The sequence below is a fragment of the Sinohyriopsis cumingii genome, chromosome 18 (genome assembly GCF_028554795.1).
Source record: "Sinohyriopsis cumingii isolate HCF-2022 chromosome 18, ASM2855479v2, whole genome shotgun sequence".
Taxonomy (NCBI): domain Eukaryota; kingdom Metazoa; phylum Mollusca; class Bivalvia; order Unionida; family Unionidae; genus Sinohyriopsis; species Sinohyriopsis cumingii.
Genome location: NC_142978.1, coordinates 1,952,442 through 1,970,307, shown reverse-complemented (window position 1 = coordinate 1,970,307; position 17,866 = coordinate 1,952,442). Strand labels below are relative to the sequence as shown.

The 17,866-nt window shown below is 36.9% G+C and overlaps 1 protein-coding gene across 1 annotated transcript in view; it reads right to left on the bottom strand.

Moving 5' to 3' along the window:
* The window catches only part of LOC149775960 (SNF2 related chromatin remodeling annealing helicase 1-like), an 80,283-nt gene that overhangs the window by 7,216 nt on the left and 55,201 nt on the right, over nt 1–17,866 (bottom strand). Inside the window, exons 11-14 of the mRNA XM_089940845.1 lie at nt 13,114–13,184; nt 9,190–9,289; nt 5,004–5,189; nt 698–798 (exon numbers count right to left, since the gene is read on the bottom strand). Coding sequence (XP_089796971.1) covers nt 698–798; nt 5,004–5,189; nt 9,190–9,289; nt 13,114–13,184 — 458 coding nt within the window. The remainder of the gene's footprint in view (nt 1–697; nt 799–5,003; nt 5,190–9,189; nt 9,290–13,113; nt 13,185–17,866) is intronic.

The following is a 17,866-nucleotide window of genomic DNA, read 5'->3' as shown; positions in this document are numbered from 1 at the left end:
CCATCTGTAAGGGATGTCACTGAGTCAGAGTTGCACTTTGGAAAAATAAACAAGACAAACAAGAGAGACTGATATGAAAAATAAAGACAAAACCAGTGTAAAATAATAAATATTACTATATTATTGAGTGGAACATGTGACAAACAAATTACAACTTACTTTGTCCATTTTCAAATTAATAAAATTAAAAAAAATACACATACAAGTATGGTATAATGAGCACCATAATTAAATGGATAAACACAGTGCAATATATATGCATTTCTAGATAGAAACAGCGTCACATGAAAATATAAATATGTTTCTGAATATACATTATTTTGTACTTATTGAAAACATGCAGAGTTTCCAATATTACCACTAAACTTATCAAAGTTTTGTATGTTGTACTTAAAAGATGAACATACAGTGTATGTTACATCCGGTTATTGACATTTATAGAAAGAAAATTAGCAGAAACATTTAGAAACATAAAGACTTTATTATTTACAACTTAATAGAGACTCTGTGTGTGTGTGTGTGTGTGTGTGTGTGTGTGTGAGAGAGAGAGAGAGAGAGAGAAAAAGAGAGACAGAGAGAGACATAGACAGAAAATGAGATAAAATTAGAGTTAAAGACCAGAAATTGAAATTCCCATATAGTGTACAGTCTCAATACAGAGTTTACAAATAAATTCTGGATGTGAAATTTAATTTACCAGATGTAGTCATCTGCTGTGCCCTGAGCAACTAGGTAGTGGACATTAACACAGTCATGTTGACCAATGCGATGTGCTCGATCCTCTGCCTGGACTAGAATCTATGTTGAAAATATGTGTCAAGAACACTTGTAACAAACTTCCAGCTACCATTCAAAAGTATGCATTAAAAATGCACATTTAAAATATCAGGAATCAAACACAGAAATTGTGCCTGTGATCTACTTCAGGCATTAGACAGTGAGGTATGGCAAATTATTATTAAATTTAAACATATTTTGTGAGGTTTTTTCTATATTTTATCCAATTGCACCTGATATGAAAACATAAACCACGTTATATATATATATACACACAAGAAAGAAAAAGTTTAGCACCAGGAAATTTATTTTTCTATGAGAAATCTGTCCCAGGAAGTAAGTCTGTACAATAGTCCATAATTCTGAGAGAACGTTCTTTATGAGATATCACAGGCATATTTTTTGGAATAAATTATGTTTCTCCAAAAATACCTGATGATATTAACATTTGGAAATAATTATATGCCAAATCTGAATTCAGCCATCCCTGTCTATATATTATGTAGATGAAGGTAAGCAATTCTTACAGATCAACTCCAATAGTTCCTGATAGGTGGCCACCCATATCCCAGATGTAACAGTTGAAGCTTAAGCAAAAGCAATAACATTTCAATGTGTGTATTGGGTCCTTCCACTTTGCCTATCTCAACAAACTGATCATGGAAGGAGAAAGAGCACATAGTTATTTGTAGGTTTGCCCACTGACAGTAACCTAATTTTTAATATAAACAAAGCCAGGTTGCGTCATTAATATGACTGATGCATCAGAACTAAACTGCAGATTGTTTCGGATCAATGGACAGCACATACAGCTCACTCATCCCTGGGTCTAGTGATGTCAGGAAGCAAGTACTGCATAATAAATGCTTCGGTGTCATGGAAGACAGGGGAATGAACCAGGATGAATTGAGTCTCATCAAGACCCAGGAAATGTTTTGTATTTGGAGCAAAGTGAATGAGCAAGGCCTGGATATGTTGCAATGGACAAGTTGGATAGGTTCTTGATGTGCCCATTTTCGCCTCTTTCATGATGTCTGAGCAAATTTGAGATCATTAAACAGTATCCTTTTCTTGTCATAGGACTAGCTTCTTGTCTTCAAAGAGGAAAAGAAAGCAGTCAGCCAGTTGGGGGATGGAGGCTGAAAGTAGTCATATCATTAACATGACACCAGTCATTGAAAATGTGCGATTTCCCCTGATATGCCTGAGGAAAAGAAAGCAGTCAGCCAGTTGGGGGATGGAGGCTGAAAGTAGTCATATCATTAACATGACACCAGTCATTGAAAATGTGCGATTTCCCCTGATATGCCTTCAAAGTAGAGGGTCATATAGCTATTGTGATCCTCTCCACAACTGAAAAGCTGAACTCATTTTCTCAAATGCATCCATAATAAGACCAAGGCACACAGAAGAAATTTCTCCAGACATGGATGGAACAATGGTGGCCTCAACGTGCTTGTCATTGTGTGGGGGATGCTATTTTCCTTTCAGGACAGGCAAAAGGTCGCCAATGTCACCATGTCAAGCAGGGAGAAGTTGACACGAATTACTGACTAGCTTAAATGTAGTGTTCAACACTTTATGAAAAAAGTGAAGCAGACCTGTTGATGGCAAAACCTTATCTAAACTAGGTACATCTGAATGATACATAGTATGAGATTAACCAGTGTGGTGAGAAAGTTACTGACAACTTGCACTGAAAAAGAATGCCAACGAATTACTGGGGTCACAAATTTTATTAGAGAGATTTGGGGTCAATTTTGCAATCTCTGATGATTGTGGAAAAGTTCTGAAAGATGGATGATCATCACCATCTTCAGTGCTGGTGCAAGCCAATATGTTGCCCTGTGCATAACAGACATGTCCTGCCCCCTCCGGCAATCATTAAAATATTTGCTGGTAAGAAAGCCTGTAAGAAAGCTATGATCAAATAAAAAGATTTTCATTTGAAGAAACAACAAAGGTTTTGTTTCATTTTAGCTCCCTTGTCTAATTTTGTTGCTCCTCTGAAAACAACTCTCTGTACAAGTGCAGTGCTCACACATAGCTTGCACCAGCACTGCCATCATCTATGTCAACCATGACCTAGACTTTGTACATAGTACTGACTGCCAGTGGAAGAAGGCATTACAAGGAGGAAACATTTTGTACATATCTTTCATTGCAGCCTTAAAACTAAATTCCATCCATTATATTGCTTGACTGGAATATTCAGGCAAGTCCATGTTTCCCCCATCATTGACTAGGGGATTGTCCTCCTCCATTATGTTCTGAGTCAAGGGGTATAGCATTCCATATGGAAATGATGATACCAAATTACCACCAAGTGTTAAAAAGGTTCTACCTGTCGGGTATGCTAGTAGGTCCAACCACGTAACGTCTAGCAAGAAGCATGGCCAGTTCACGAGTCCAAGATTAGGGAATCATGACCACTGTAGTAAATACTGCACATTCATACAGCTGGACTGGTTGATTGACAGTTGAAATGGCATATGGAGGATGAAAAATGCAATGATGGTAGGGTGATATGGACCACTGGCCATCTTTTCATACCAGTCAAATTGCAGCTCATATGGTCTGGCAAGCTGGCCAACCAAACAAGTCAAATAATACACTCTCACATCCTGTAAGAACATTGTCCTGCACTGGTGAGTAAGGGGAATTGTATATTGACAGCTTACTGACAAAGATATATATGATTCTAAGCCGCCAGTCAAAATGGAGGGGGGGTGATATTTGACTTAGAATTGTCACATATCGTGGGAAGAGCTAAAGGCTTATCCCCAATGACATTCTGAAATATTTTCTGTTATGTAGTCAACAGTCTCAACAAAAAAGCCTTATTTATTAGAGAGAGCATGTGTGATTCCAGCTTTTGGTGGAAATCATCTCTCATTCTCAATGTATTAAGGTCTGGAATTATCTTCTGAATCTTCATTGGAGGGTGTAGGGGACATCTCAGCATACCCAGTGAAACTTGTCAGATTCTGATGTGGGACATAGGCTCTGTGCCTGATACTGTGAAGAAATAGATACACATATTGCTCTTTTTTGCTGCCCTTAATCTACTTTCTATGGACATTACATCAAGTATTTTTGGTCCACAATGCACCCACTTTAAAAGTGGTTGATAAAGAGCAATTGGTATAGAGCAGGCAATGTTTTGTGAACATCCTCTACTACTTTCAGTCTCAAGCATTTGTTGGGCCATGTTGTCACCTCTGTAATGAAAGAGATAATACATAAAACAATTATGTGTGTGTGTGTTTGTGTGTGTGTGTGTGAAAGAAATGGCAACCACATCATAACAAGTTATAATTAGAGTAAATGCTTCTTGAAGCACCATGCAAAACCCCACCAGTGAAATTATATGCTGCTCTTCAAAGTCAAGTGTAAAGAAAAAGAATGGAGCAATACTGTTTTAAAATATCAATAAATTCACTGGATTTTATACAAAACTGAATGCAACATATGAAACATTTTTACTTACTTTACCAGTGAAAAAGAAAGATGGATGAATAAATTTAATGTATATAATTGGATAGAATTAATTGGATGTCCAGAGGATATCCTAGCAGGTGGAGCAAAAGTGAAAAACTGGTTTAATCAGATATATTGGAAGCCACCTAGTGGGTAGAAGGGAAAATAACCTGTGAAAGTTGCTTCCCTTTCTCTATGTAATATCTAGACAGAAAGACACTTTCTGTTTTTGGGGGGGAGGCTGGATTCAGAGGTAGCAAAGAACTTTAGCCTAATGTAATGTGATCAGGTAATGTATTTGCAGGAGAAATGCAGGAATCTATGCACACGGAAAGATACATTGGAGATTATGCATAATGAGAAAATGTAAACAGCTTCACCAGTCATGGTATGGAGCAAAATATCCACCAAATATTGTATCTATCAATTCAGATGCGTATTAACTACGTAGGATTGAAAAAAATAAAACATAAGAATAGGCATGTTTTCTATTCACTTCTAATCAAGAATTCTCCAAAAATTATGTCCTCTGATTGAACAGTGTATTATGATGAATGAAATATATCAGATCGAAACAAACTAAAACACAAGAGCAGAACTAAAATTACGACAAAACACATTTGTGTGCATGTATTTAAGTTTCCATTCATAAACTGGACATTAAACAGATAATTATACAACCAGCCACACTAATATTCAGTGGGGAAGCTTGAAAGGGGGAGCAACTCTAAATGAAGTTTATTTACCCCTGGATTCCAGAATAATTCTGCAAATACAACTAGACTAGATGCAGAGAGATTCAGTCCAGCATTAGCAGCAGTTATGGACAGAATAGCCACTCGTAAGGAATCTTTATTTTGAAATTTGTGACAGAAAAAATGTCGCTGTTCCGCATTAGTCCTTCCATCTATGCGGATGTAGTTCGAATCAATCTGAAAATATAAATGTTTCATTTGGTATGCCATTTTCTTCTACTGTTTTTGGTCCTCAATCACTGCACATTTCTTTGTCATTAACACTCCAAAATTTGTCAAAAAGAATATTTTGTTTGGGAGAATTAAGTTTCATAAAACCAGAACATGTGATGGGAGTTTACAGCACTAAAATCCATATTAAACCAGTAAGATAATATAGTAAAACCTGTCTTGAAAGACCAATGCTTAGTGAAATCACCTGCCTTACAGTACCAAAATCCAAATTAAACCAGTTCTTATTGATAACACTGGTCAACAGTGAAATCATTACTGACTTGAAAAGGCCCTAATCTGTAGTATTTTGGTGTGCCGAACACGAATATAACCGTGAAAAATTTGTATTGGCTCTCGTTTTGAAGATATTCATATACCTCATTTTCTATGTTTCACTGTGTAAATTTCTCCAGTAGGACTGCAGCAACATCCGGAATAATGATGTAACATTGCATAATACCATCATGCTCACATCATCCACAGTTGATTGCATCATTTTCTGATGCAATGCAATACTAATGCCATGCGGCTGCTGAAGTAAGTTGACGTCAGCAGTGTACTATACATGTGTAGGCCTATTATACTAATGCCAGGCGGCTGCTGAAGCTGACGTAAGCAGTGTACTATATAAAGCCCAATCAGATAGGTTCAGCATTTAAAATATTTTAGACGTTGTGCGAGACAGTTCAAGCTACTGTTACATAAAACTTATTATTTTATCCATTTACGTACAATAAAGAACAGTAATGCCTCGAAAGTGTGTTAATACCGCGGACAATTTTTGCTATATTTGTGGGGAAGTGACATTTGCCAACCAGAAGAAAAGTATCAATTCTCAAGTGAAGAAGGCATATCATCTTTACTTCGGATGCAAGGTTGGTGACCAAGACAAGCCTTGGGCTCCGCATATATGCTGTGCTACATGTACAACACAGCTTTCACAGTGGTTGAATTGCAAAAGGTCATCAATGCCGTTTGCAGTCCCAATGGTGTGGAGAGAGCCAAGCAACCACCTAAATGACTGTTACTTCTGCTTGGTTCCTCCTCTTTCCGGCGGAATAACGAAGCGAAAGAAGTCGAGAATAGTCTACCCAAACATTCCGTCTGCATTAAGACCAGTTCCACATGGTGAGGGACTTCCTATTCCAGAACCTCCAGCAGAATATTCTCTTGATTCATCTGACGAAGACAAAGGTGAGTCGACCTGTTCTTCTCCTGGTCCATCAGCATGCAGTGATCCAGATTTTCACTGTGGTGCATCATCAACCCCACACAGAATAACACAGGAAGAACTAAATGACCTGATTCGTGATTTGGACTTATCAAAGAACAAGGCAGAATTGCTAGGATCAAGACTCCAACAATGGAATCTTCTAGAAGAAGATGTCACAATTACTGCATATCGAAAGCGCCACCAGCAATTGGAGCCTTTCTTCAGAAAGGAAAGTAATCTGATATTCTGTTCCGATATTGAGGGCCTCATGAATGCTTTAAAAATCACTCATGACCCACAAGAATGGAGACTATTTGTGGACTCTTCGAAACTGAGTCTCAAGGCTGTGCTTTTGCACAATGGAAACATTCTTCCATCTATTCCAGTAGCGTATGCTGTCCACATGAAAGAGACATACGATAACTTAAGGCAGCTACTGAATTCCATTGAGTATAACAAGTACAGCTGGCACCTCTGTGGTGATTTGAAGGTAGTTGCCCTTTTAATGGGACTGCAGCAAGGATATACAAAATACATGTGTTTCTTATGCGAGTGGGATAGCCGAGCAAGGGAAATGCACTACATGAGGAAGGAATGGACTCACAGGCAGAATGTAGCCATTGGAGAGAAGAATATCCAACACCCAGCTCTGGTTGAGGCTCAGAAAATCTTGCTACCACCCCTTCACATCAAACTAGGTTTGATGAAGAACTTCGTGAAAGCCATTGACCGGACTTTGCCAGCATTCCGATACCTGCATGAAAAATTCCCTCGACTCAGCGAAGCAAAGATTAAAGAGGGAGTTTTTGTGGGTCCTCAGATTCGAGAGCTTTTCAAAGATGACCGGTTCAACAACTTGCTGGAAGGTGACGCGAAACAAGCATGGAATGCTTTTCGCCTAGTTTCTACAAACTTCCTCGGAAATGTTAGGGCAGAAAACTATAAGGAACTAGTAGAAGACATGTTGATGAAGTATAAGAAACTTGGCTGCAATATGTCTCTAAAGATTCACTTCCTTCATTCCCATTTGGATTTCTTTCCTAGCAACTGTGGTATTGTTAGTGATGAACACGGCGAACGTTTTCATCAAGATATCGCAACAATGGAACAAAGATACCAGGGAAAATGGTCCACTACAATGCTGGCTGACTACTGCTGGACACTCCTCAGAGATGCTCCCGAACAGCTGTACAAGAGACAGGCGAAGAAATCTAAGATGTAGTCAATGACTTGATTTTTTATAGGTAGGCTATTACAGTTGACCTTTTACTATTGGAATGCATTTCGTTATGTAAACATTAATTTCTTGCAGATTACAAAAAAACTAGAGCCAATTTTGCAATTTGACTGTCATATTCGTGTTCAGCACATAAAAATTGATAAGAATTGACTAATTTTATTTCAGTAACATGACTTTTGTAAAAATTTGTTGTCCAGTGTAATACAATAAACCTGTCTTGAAAGACCAATGCTTAGTTAGATCACCTGATTTACAGTACTAAAATCCAAATTTAACCACTTATAGTTCAAATACAGTAAAACTGTCTTGAAAGACAACTACTATGTCATAACACCTGACTTACAGTACTAAAATCCAAATTATACCACTTATAGTTAAAAAACAGTAAAACTGTCTTGAAAGACAACAACAATCTGAGAACACCTGTCTTAGAGTACTAAAATCCAAATTAAACCACTTCTTATTGATAATACAATAAACCTGTCTTGAAAGACCACTGCTTAATGAGATCACACTGCTTAGTGAGAACACCTTTCTTACAGTACTAAAATCAAAATTAAACCAGTTCTTATTGATAATACAATAAACCTGTCTTGTAAGACCACTGCTTAGTGAGATCACCTGTCTTACAGTACTAAAATCCAAATTTAACCACTTAAAGTTCAAATACAGTAAAACTGTCTTGAAAGACAACTACTATGTGAGAACACCTGACTTACAGTACTAAAATCCAAATTAAACCACTTATAGTTAAAATACAGTAAAACTGTCTTGAAAGACAACAGCAATCTGAGAACACCTGTCTTAGAGTACTAAAATCCAAATTAAACCACTTCTTATAGCTAAGATAATGCAATAAAACTTATCTTGAAAGACCACTGCTTAGTGAGAACACCTGTCTTACAGTACTAAAATCCAAATTAAACCACTTCTTATAGTTAAAATACAATAAAACTTATCTTGAAAGACCACTGCTTAGTGAGAACACCTGTCTTACAGTACTAAAATCCAAATTAAACCACTTCTTATAGTTAAGATAATACAATAAAACTTATCTTGAAAGACCACTGCTTAGTGAGAACACCTGTCTTACAGTACTAAAATCCAAACTGCTTCAAGTTAAGATAATACTCAGATCATCATCAATAATAAAAATGTCTATTTGAAATGCATAAAACTTTTACTTTACTTTTACAAATAAGCAAATGCAGACGACACTTATTTTTCCAAGAGTATATCGACAAACTATGGTCCACACATAGTTTATGCAACTCTTTTTACTATCCGTATATACAAGAAAAGGTATTGAGTAGTTCCACCATTCTTATTCCTCTTTATGAATAAGTATTTTACAATAATACTGGAAAGTCTTTTGGTGGAGGTGTGATGTAGTGGTGTTAGCTATGACAGTATAACAAATTATATGAAGCTGACTGGTATTGGGACAGTAGTAATTATAATGACAGTGTATAGAAAGAGAGAAGTATACCAGAAATATTCATATTACAGACCTTTTCTTTAATAGCATCTTCAAGAGCATCCAGCATCTCCTGATGATGAGCAAAAACCAAAAACTTCCTCTCCCCCTCCAGAAGGTCTAAAACATAGTCCCTGTTAATTGAAAACATAATATCATCTGTCTGGTCTTAATGTATTTATAGTACAGTGCTTGAAACAGAATATCAGTCTGTCTGCCACTCTGCCTGGTCTTAATGTATTTACAGTACAGTGCTTCAAAACAGAACATCTATACGCTAATATATTTACAGTACATTGTTTGAAACAGAATATCAGTCTGTCTGCCAGTCTGCCTGGTTGTAACGTATTTACAGTACAGTGCTTGACAGAGCGCTCTCTCATTATGAAGCACTTATTATGACATGTTTCCTTTAAACATACACTGTCATGGATTCCAAATCATTATGTTGTGGCAAAACAATTATCTGTCATGCATTTCATTTAGCTATATATTCTATGAATCCCATAGACAGCACTATAGCAAAGGAGTAACATACTCTATGAATCCAATGGATAGCATTATAGCAAAGGAGTACTATACTGTATGAATTCCATAGACAGCACTATAGCAAAGGAGTAACATACTCTATGAATCCCATGGACAGCATTATAGCAAAGGAGTACTATACTGTATGACTCCCATAGATTGCATTATAGCAAAAGTGTACTACAGTATTTGAATCCCATGGAAAGCGTTATAGCAAAGGAGTACTATACTATATGGATCCCATGGAAAGCATTATAGCAAAGGAGGTTTTCCCGGGTTCTTCCTCCACCATTAATACTGGCCGCCATGTATAGCCTATCTTGTGCTGAAAAATGGCGTTAAACCCTATAACAACTACAATAATAGCAAAGGATTATTATACTCTATGAATCTCATGGACAGCACTATAGCAAAGGAGTACCATACTTTATGAATTCCATGGAAAGCACTATAGCAATGGAGTACTATACTCTATGAATCCCATAGAAGGCATTATAGCAATGGAGTACTATACTCTATGAATCCCATGGAAAGAATAAATAGCAAAGGAGTACTATATGAATCCCATGGAAAGCAATATAGCAAAGGAGTACTATACTCTATGAATTCCATGGAAAGCACCATAGCAAAGGAGTACTAAAATATATGAATTCTATGGAAAGCATTATAGCAAAGGAGTACTATAGTCTATGAATCCCATTAAAAGCATTTAGCAAAGGAGTACTATACTCTATGAATGCCACAGAAAGCATTATAGCAAATAAGTACTATACTCTATGGATCCCATAGAAAGCATTATAGTAAAGGAGTACAATACTCTATGAATTCCATGGACAACACTAAAGCAAAGAAGTTGTATACTCTATGAATCCCATGGAAAGCATTATAGCAAAAGTGTACTATACTCTATGAATTCCATGGAAAGCACTATAGCAAAGGAGTACTATACTCTGTGAATCCCATAGAAAGCATTATATCAAAGGAGTACTATACTCTATGGATCCCATAGAAAGCATAATAGTAAAGAGGTAATATACTCTATGAATTCCATGGACAACACTATAGCAAAGAACTATTATAATCTATAAATTACATGGAAAGCACTATAGCAAAGGAGTACTATACTCTGTGAATCCCATAGAAAGCATTATATCAAAGGAGTACTATACTCTATGGATCCAATAGAAAGCATAATAGTAAAGGGGTAATATACTCTATGAATTCCATGGACAACACTATAGCAAAGAACTATTATAATCTATAAATTACATGGAAAGCATTATAGCAAAGGAGTAGTATACTCTATGAATTCCATGGACAGCACAATAGCATATACTCTATGAATTCCATGGACAGCACAATAGCAAAGAAGTATTATACTCTGTGAATCCCATAGAAATCATTATAGCAAAGGAGTACTATACTCTATGGATCCCATAGAAAGCATAATAGCAAAGGAGTACTATACTCTATGAATTCCATGGAAAACACTATAGCAAAGAACTATTATAATCTATGAATCCCATGGAAAGCATTATAGCAAAGGAGTATTATAGTCTATGAATCCCACTGAAAACATTATAGCAAAGGAGTATTATACTCTATGAATCCCATGGACAGCACTATAGCAAAGGAGTACTAATTTTGACAAAACTAATCTGTATCATCCCATCAAAAATTCTGCCAAATTAACTGTAAAAATAAGGAAACTTGTCTTCATGGCCACGTTTAATAAACAATCACCTGGTCTCACTGGTCATTTTCATTTCCCCCTGCAAAATTTCCTGTACAAATATCATGTAATAAACAGATGTCTGCTTACAGTCAGGTGCTTTCTGACCTAACAAGCATTCTAACTTTTGTAAGCACTCACATGTGTTATCAAGTGTTGCTTAACAATTGCAAATGAATAGTAAGTCATTTTTTAAAAATTATAAACAAATATCATTGTGATAGGATATTCAGTCAGCGTACATTTTAAAAGGCTTAATTCATTTCTTTCTTTCACCTTACTGTTTGAATGTTGTAAAACAAAACTGATAGAAAAAAAATCAAGAGAATGGTACACTTGCTCATGGTTATCCGAACTTCATATCAACTATCAAAAATAATTTTTATTTTATTTTAAAAAGAAAGTGTTATCATGAGCTCCATGCAAAAGTTTAACAATCTGTTGAAATCTAAATCAAATTGTAGATTTGAACATAAGCAGTAGGAATATTTTAGATGCAATGTGGTTGTATCAATCCATGCTTTAATACTTTCAAATGTAAAATGTGCAAATCAAAAGTACTGGTAGTAAAATAGCTACCCCTTAGTTTTGTGTGTGTGTGATTGAATTGGATTTTTAACGTAGCTTTAACAATTTTTCAGTCATATTGCTACGATGTCTGCATTGTGGCAGTTTACAGTGATGCCTAGCACTGAGGCATCATGTTGCAGACATGTAGCATGATGTCCCACCTAGTCACATTATCCAGACACCAGGCCGACCAGTCCTAACACTAACCTCTTAATGCTAAACGCCAAGCGAGGCAGCTGTTAGTACCATTTTTGTAATTTTTTGGTATGACTCGGTCGGGGATTCAACCCACAACCTCCCGCATCCAAGGAGGACACTGTATAACCACTAGGCCACTGGAGCGGTCCCCTAGTTTAATACAGACAAGCTTAATTTCAACACTGATCTAAGCTGCCATACAAACATGCTCATAAGATGAGTACAACTGCAAACAATATAAATACTGATCTGCCATTGCATAACATGCTGACAATACAGGGTCTATTCTGCATCTACTGAGTACTCCTAACAAATACCCAGCTCAGCCAGTGCATTAGGCTCAAAAAAATACATTTCCTATTGCACTGGTTTTAAAATTTTAAAATTAGGTTAGGTTTGTAGTTATTTTGCTATTTAAATGACTATTATTCATATATATATATATATATATATATATATATATATATATATATATATATATATATATAAAATGTACTATGTGCTTTGAGTTCTGGGAACAACTTGCTCAATTAGATGCTCAAATCAATTTCATGATTTTCAAATAAAATGTATTATTATTATTTGTGTATACCCTGGGAGGAAAAAAGTTCTAGGGTTGGCAATGATAAACAGGGACTGTCGGCCAACTGGAAACACATACATTTTTTATTCTGGCCTTAGGTGATGTTAGATTTGAGTCTGTGCGGTGTCCAGCCGGACTCAACTAATAAGTATAAATGGTACTCATTAACAAACACCAGTGTGCAGAGAGTATTAGCTACTCTGATTAGTCAAAAGTAAATTGAATAAATTTAAGCAAGCAAATTTTGTGAACAATGGTTAAAACTGATTTTAGAAGTTTTTATCTTGACAAAAAGGTGAAGAATGAGTAAAATCTATCCATAAAGAATACAATACTTTCTCTCTTACCTCACTGCGGATAGTTTAGCTCTGCTTGTCTCATGAAAATAGCTTAACAGTGCCCCTCTTTGTTCCATACCCTGAAAATAACACACATAAATAATGAGAATTACTACAAGATGAATGGAATCAATTTAAAACAAAAATAACAATGCCATCAATACCAATAAAAAGGTAACAATGCCATTTTAATGTATCACAAACTATATACCAAATATACTCACTTATAAGTCAAATGTTATTGCAAACAAATGAGACTGATTTACCATCACATAATGAACCTGCAAGTCATTGTCCTGATTTATTTGTTCTACTGATTACTTCTAAAAAACTGCATTGACCCAGATCTGCCAGTGCATTATGCAACAGCAGATAGTTTTAAGCCGTTTCTATTTGATTCAACTTATAAAGAAGTACATATGGTATATGACGAGAATTAGTCTGAAGCATACCCAGAAGAATGAAGTTATCTGCATTGCACCTTGAGTGCAGGACCACAGGTTCCCCACCCCCCAATTTTGTTTTCACTGTCATCTAAACCTTAATTCCTATGCATCTCTTAAGCATACTTTTCATCAGGGAAGATTAAAAAAAATTTGCCTACTACTTTTTACTACACATCTGTCTATATATATGTTTGCTGCAGTCATGACCATCATTACTAAGGGCAATACAACTTTACAATGGCATTTAATTTCCATTTTAAAACAACATTTATGGCAACCTGAATATGCAAGTAATGTAGTAGTCTGCCATGTTGCAAATCTTAGTGTAATGTATTTCTGAGGCTGGAGGGACTTAACTTCTGGGGTGAAAAATCTGCAGATACAAACAAATTTAAAATGAATTATCAGCTTGAAAAGAAAAATAATTCAGAAAATATGGGAATTATTAAAATAAATGCTGGTTTATAATGAACAACCACCAAAGTTAAATGAGAGTAGTTTTTAACAGATAATAGTGCAGCTCTGTTCAGGTGAATCAGATACTCAAACACATATCTCATTTTCATAAGTCACTTGAACATTTGATAAAAAAATGTATAGCAATAATACTCATGCCCAAGGAACAGGTTATATCAAAGTGCAGATGAAAAAAGTGAAGGTGGTAAAACTGTCAAAGTAAATAAAATTATCTCTTTTTTTCTTACCACACTACTAGCGTATATTTAGTATGATCTATGATCTTTGTCCCTTTGAAAATTGTTGAATCCCCAAAAATTGAAGGACTGGGGGCAACGATGTCCCTTATCCTTTGGATCCTAAGTGCACTACTGAACTATTTTTAAAAATATTTTAAATAAATAACAAAGTCATCAGCACTAATACAAACTTAACAAGGTCACTCAATCACTTCAGTGGCCTAAGTGTTTAGAGCATCCACTTCAGATGCAGGAGGTTGCAGATTTGAACAACGGCCAAGTCATACCAAAGACTTAGAAAAATGGTACTAACAGCTGCCTTACTTGGCACTCTGCATTAAGAAGTTAGTGTTAGGACTGGTTGGCCTGGTGTCAGGATGATTTGACTGGATGGGCCATGATGCCACATGTGTGCATGCAGCATGATGCCCCAGTGCTAGACATCACTTGAACTGCCACTGCAGACATTGTAGCAATATGACTAAAAAATTTGTAAAGCTACGTTAAAAATCCAAACCACACACACACACCCAATGAAAGATACCTTCGTTTTTTATGCTGATCTTTTAGTCATATTGCTACAATGTCTGCAGTGGCAGTTTAAGTGATGTCTAGCACTGGGGCATCATTTACTTGCACGTACTGTTTTAACTTTTTAAGAGGCTTATTCGTCCCATATCTAAGAGTCAAATGCAAGAAAACCAGCGAAGAAATCTGGACTGGTATGATGCTTTCTGATATTTAACAGATATTACATTTTTAAGTAATGACAGCCATATTGGATGGCATATCAGCATTATTTGTGCAAACTTGAAATGCCTTACACCCAGGTTGCTTTCTGTGAAATTCTATCAACCTTTGTTGCCCAGTTTATACAAAGATATTTAAAGTTTTTTTTTATTGTACCTCCAATGGTCATAGTGAACAATGGATCACCAGTTAATACAAAGATATTTAAAGGTTTTTTATTTTATTACCAATGGTCATACTGAACAATGGATCAGCATCTGGGCAAAAAGTTTTAATGTCAGGATGCTTTCGTTAAAATTTAATGAATTAAAGGTTATTTTAAGTTTTTATTTTTAGCTGAGTGGCAGATCAGCATGATCCATATAAAACATGAAATGCCTTCATGCCAGGATTCTTTTTAGTCAAATTTTGATACTTTCTGTGTAGCAGTTTTGGAAAAGCTGTTTACAGGTTTTTTATTTTTAGTCACAATCGCCATATTTTACAGTGGATTAGCATCACTTGTACAAATTTAAAAGGTCTTCCATGCTAGGAAGAATTCTGTCAATTGCAGTGAAATTATGTTAGTAGAAATCATTTACATTTTTATTTTTAGTAATGGAAGCCATATTTGATGGCAGATTGACATCATTTGTATAAGACTGAAAATCATTCATACAAACATGCTGTCCGCCAAATTAGATTAAAATATGAATAGGGTTTTTCAGAAGTTTTTAAAAATCTTATTCTGATTTTAGCAACAGTGGACACATACATCACTGAAATAAATTTGAAAGGCCTTCATGCTAATATGCTTTCTATCAAATTGGTCTTGAAAGGCCTTCACGCTAATATGCTTTCTGTCAAATTGGTCTTGAAAGCAAATTTTTAGTAAATTGTGTTTGTCCAAGAATACTTACCCGATCACATTAACATAAGGGATATAAGCCTGATACCCCTCGAATCCAACCCTACTAAAAGACGAAAATTCGTCTTTTCGGTCTATCTCATATAGACCAAAGGGCAATAACTCTTGCCCCTTACCTCCCCTTGCCACCGCCAGGTGTCGCTAGTTTTTTAAGCTGAGCGATATATATTATATGAGGATGCTCGCAAAGCAGGGTGGTTGGGAGGGTTTTTAAGTAATGTGATCGGGTAAGTATTCTCGGAGAAACACAATTTACTAAAAATTTGCTTTCTCCTTCAATTACGTTCCCCGATCACATTAACATTAGGAGAATAAGTAATAAGAGGAGGGAATGCTGAGCATCCTACCTCCACTCCGGGTACCTTTTAGGGAATGATGGCTGGATTCCCCATTTGAACGATAACCCGTTCTCCTAATTTCATCAGCAACAAAGCCTAGGGTCCCGTTATATGTGACCCCTATATACGGTTAAGAAGATTGATATTGAAATCTTCTTACCTATGAAATTTCACTGACGAATCCAGCGAAGCTGATAGGCTGTGCTGATTGTTTTAAATGGGTCTGGTGGTCATCTGGGCTGCCAACACCGGACCTACCAGATTCAAGGTTTGCCTCTGTGAAGCCAAATCTCTGAGATAAAAACTGGAGAAGGTTGACTCTGCATGCCAGCCAACAGCTTCTATTATATCTCGGATCGAAACATTGCGTTCGAATGCTTGGCTCGCCGAGATTGCTCTAATCTCATGAGCTGTAATCTTCATGAGGCAACTCTGATCTTGTGAGACCTCAGAGTATGCTGAGCGTATAACCCACTTCAGCCATGAAGCAAGGGCTTGAGGGGTGATATCCCGTTTACCAGCTTTGAGCGGAAGAAAGAGGCGCTTACGTGTGTTCCGACATGCCTCTGTGCGTTTTAAGTAGTGCTTGAGTGCACGAACAGGATCTTGCATGGCTGCTGCTCTTGACTTATCTATGGAAGAGAGCAAGTGAATGATGATTCTTTGATTGCCAATGGATGGTAACCTATTTTTGGCTACAAAGCCTGGTTGCGTCTGGAGGACCACCGAACCATTTGATCTAAACTGAAGAAAGTTCGGGTCACTGGAAAGGGCATGTAACTAGCTCACCCTGCATGCTGAAGCTAAGGCTATCAAGAAACATGTTTTGTATGATAGTAGCTTTAACGAAGTGTTGGCTAAAGGTTCAAATTTGTCTGAATTGAGCCATGTTAAAACCCAGGACAGATTCCATTTTGGAAACAGGGTGAGGGATTTTGGTCGATTGAAATCAAAATTGGCTAAAAGATCTAATAGATCTTTGTTATGCCCAATATCACATCTACCATGATGGTGGAATGTGTCTGATATCATGGAGCGGTAGCCTTTGATAGTAATTGGGGCCAACTGTTTCTCCTTGAAAAGCCAGAGAAAAAAGTCGGCCAGTTGAGGGATTGAGACACTCAAAGGGACGATGTTACTGATATGGCACCAGTCCCTGAAAACACGCCACTTTCCCTCGTAAGCCTTCAGAGTGGAGGGCCTTCTTGCTCTTGAGAGTCTCTCCACAATCGAAGGTTTAAATTGTTTGTCTCGCAAGGCTGCCCGGACAAGAGCCTTAAGCGTGAAGAAGAAGACGGTCCGGGCAGGGGTGGAACACCTGTGACCACGGTTGTTTGAGAAGATTTGGGCTGGTTGGAATCTTCCTGGGTAGATCTATCGCTAGATCGAGTAGATCGGTGACCCAGGACTTGTTCCATCTGAGAGGGGCAATCAGAATCATCCGACAGTTCTGACCCCTTAACCTCTGGATTATTTTCGGTACCAAAACCGTGGGAGGGTAGGCGAATGCCCACAACCCCTCCCAGCTGATTGACAGAGTGTCCACGGCCCAAGCCTGTGGGTCTGGAACCGGAGAGACGAAGGTGGGCAACTTGCGATTCCACCTTGTCGCAAAAAGATCGATCA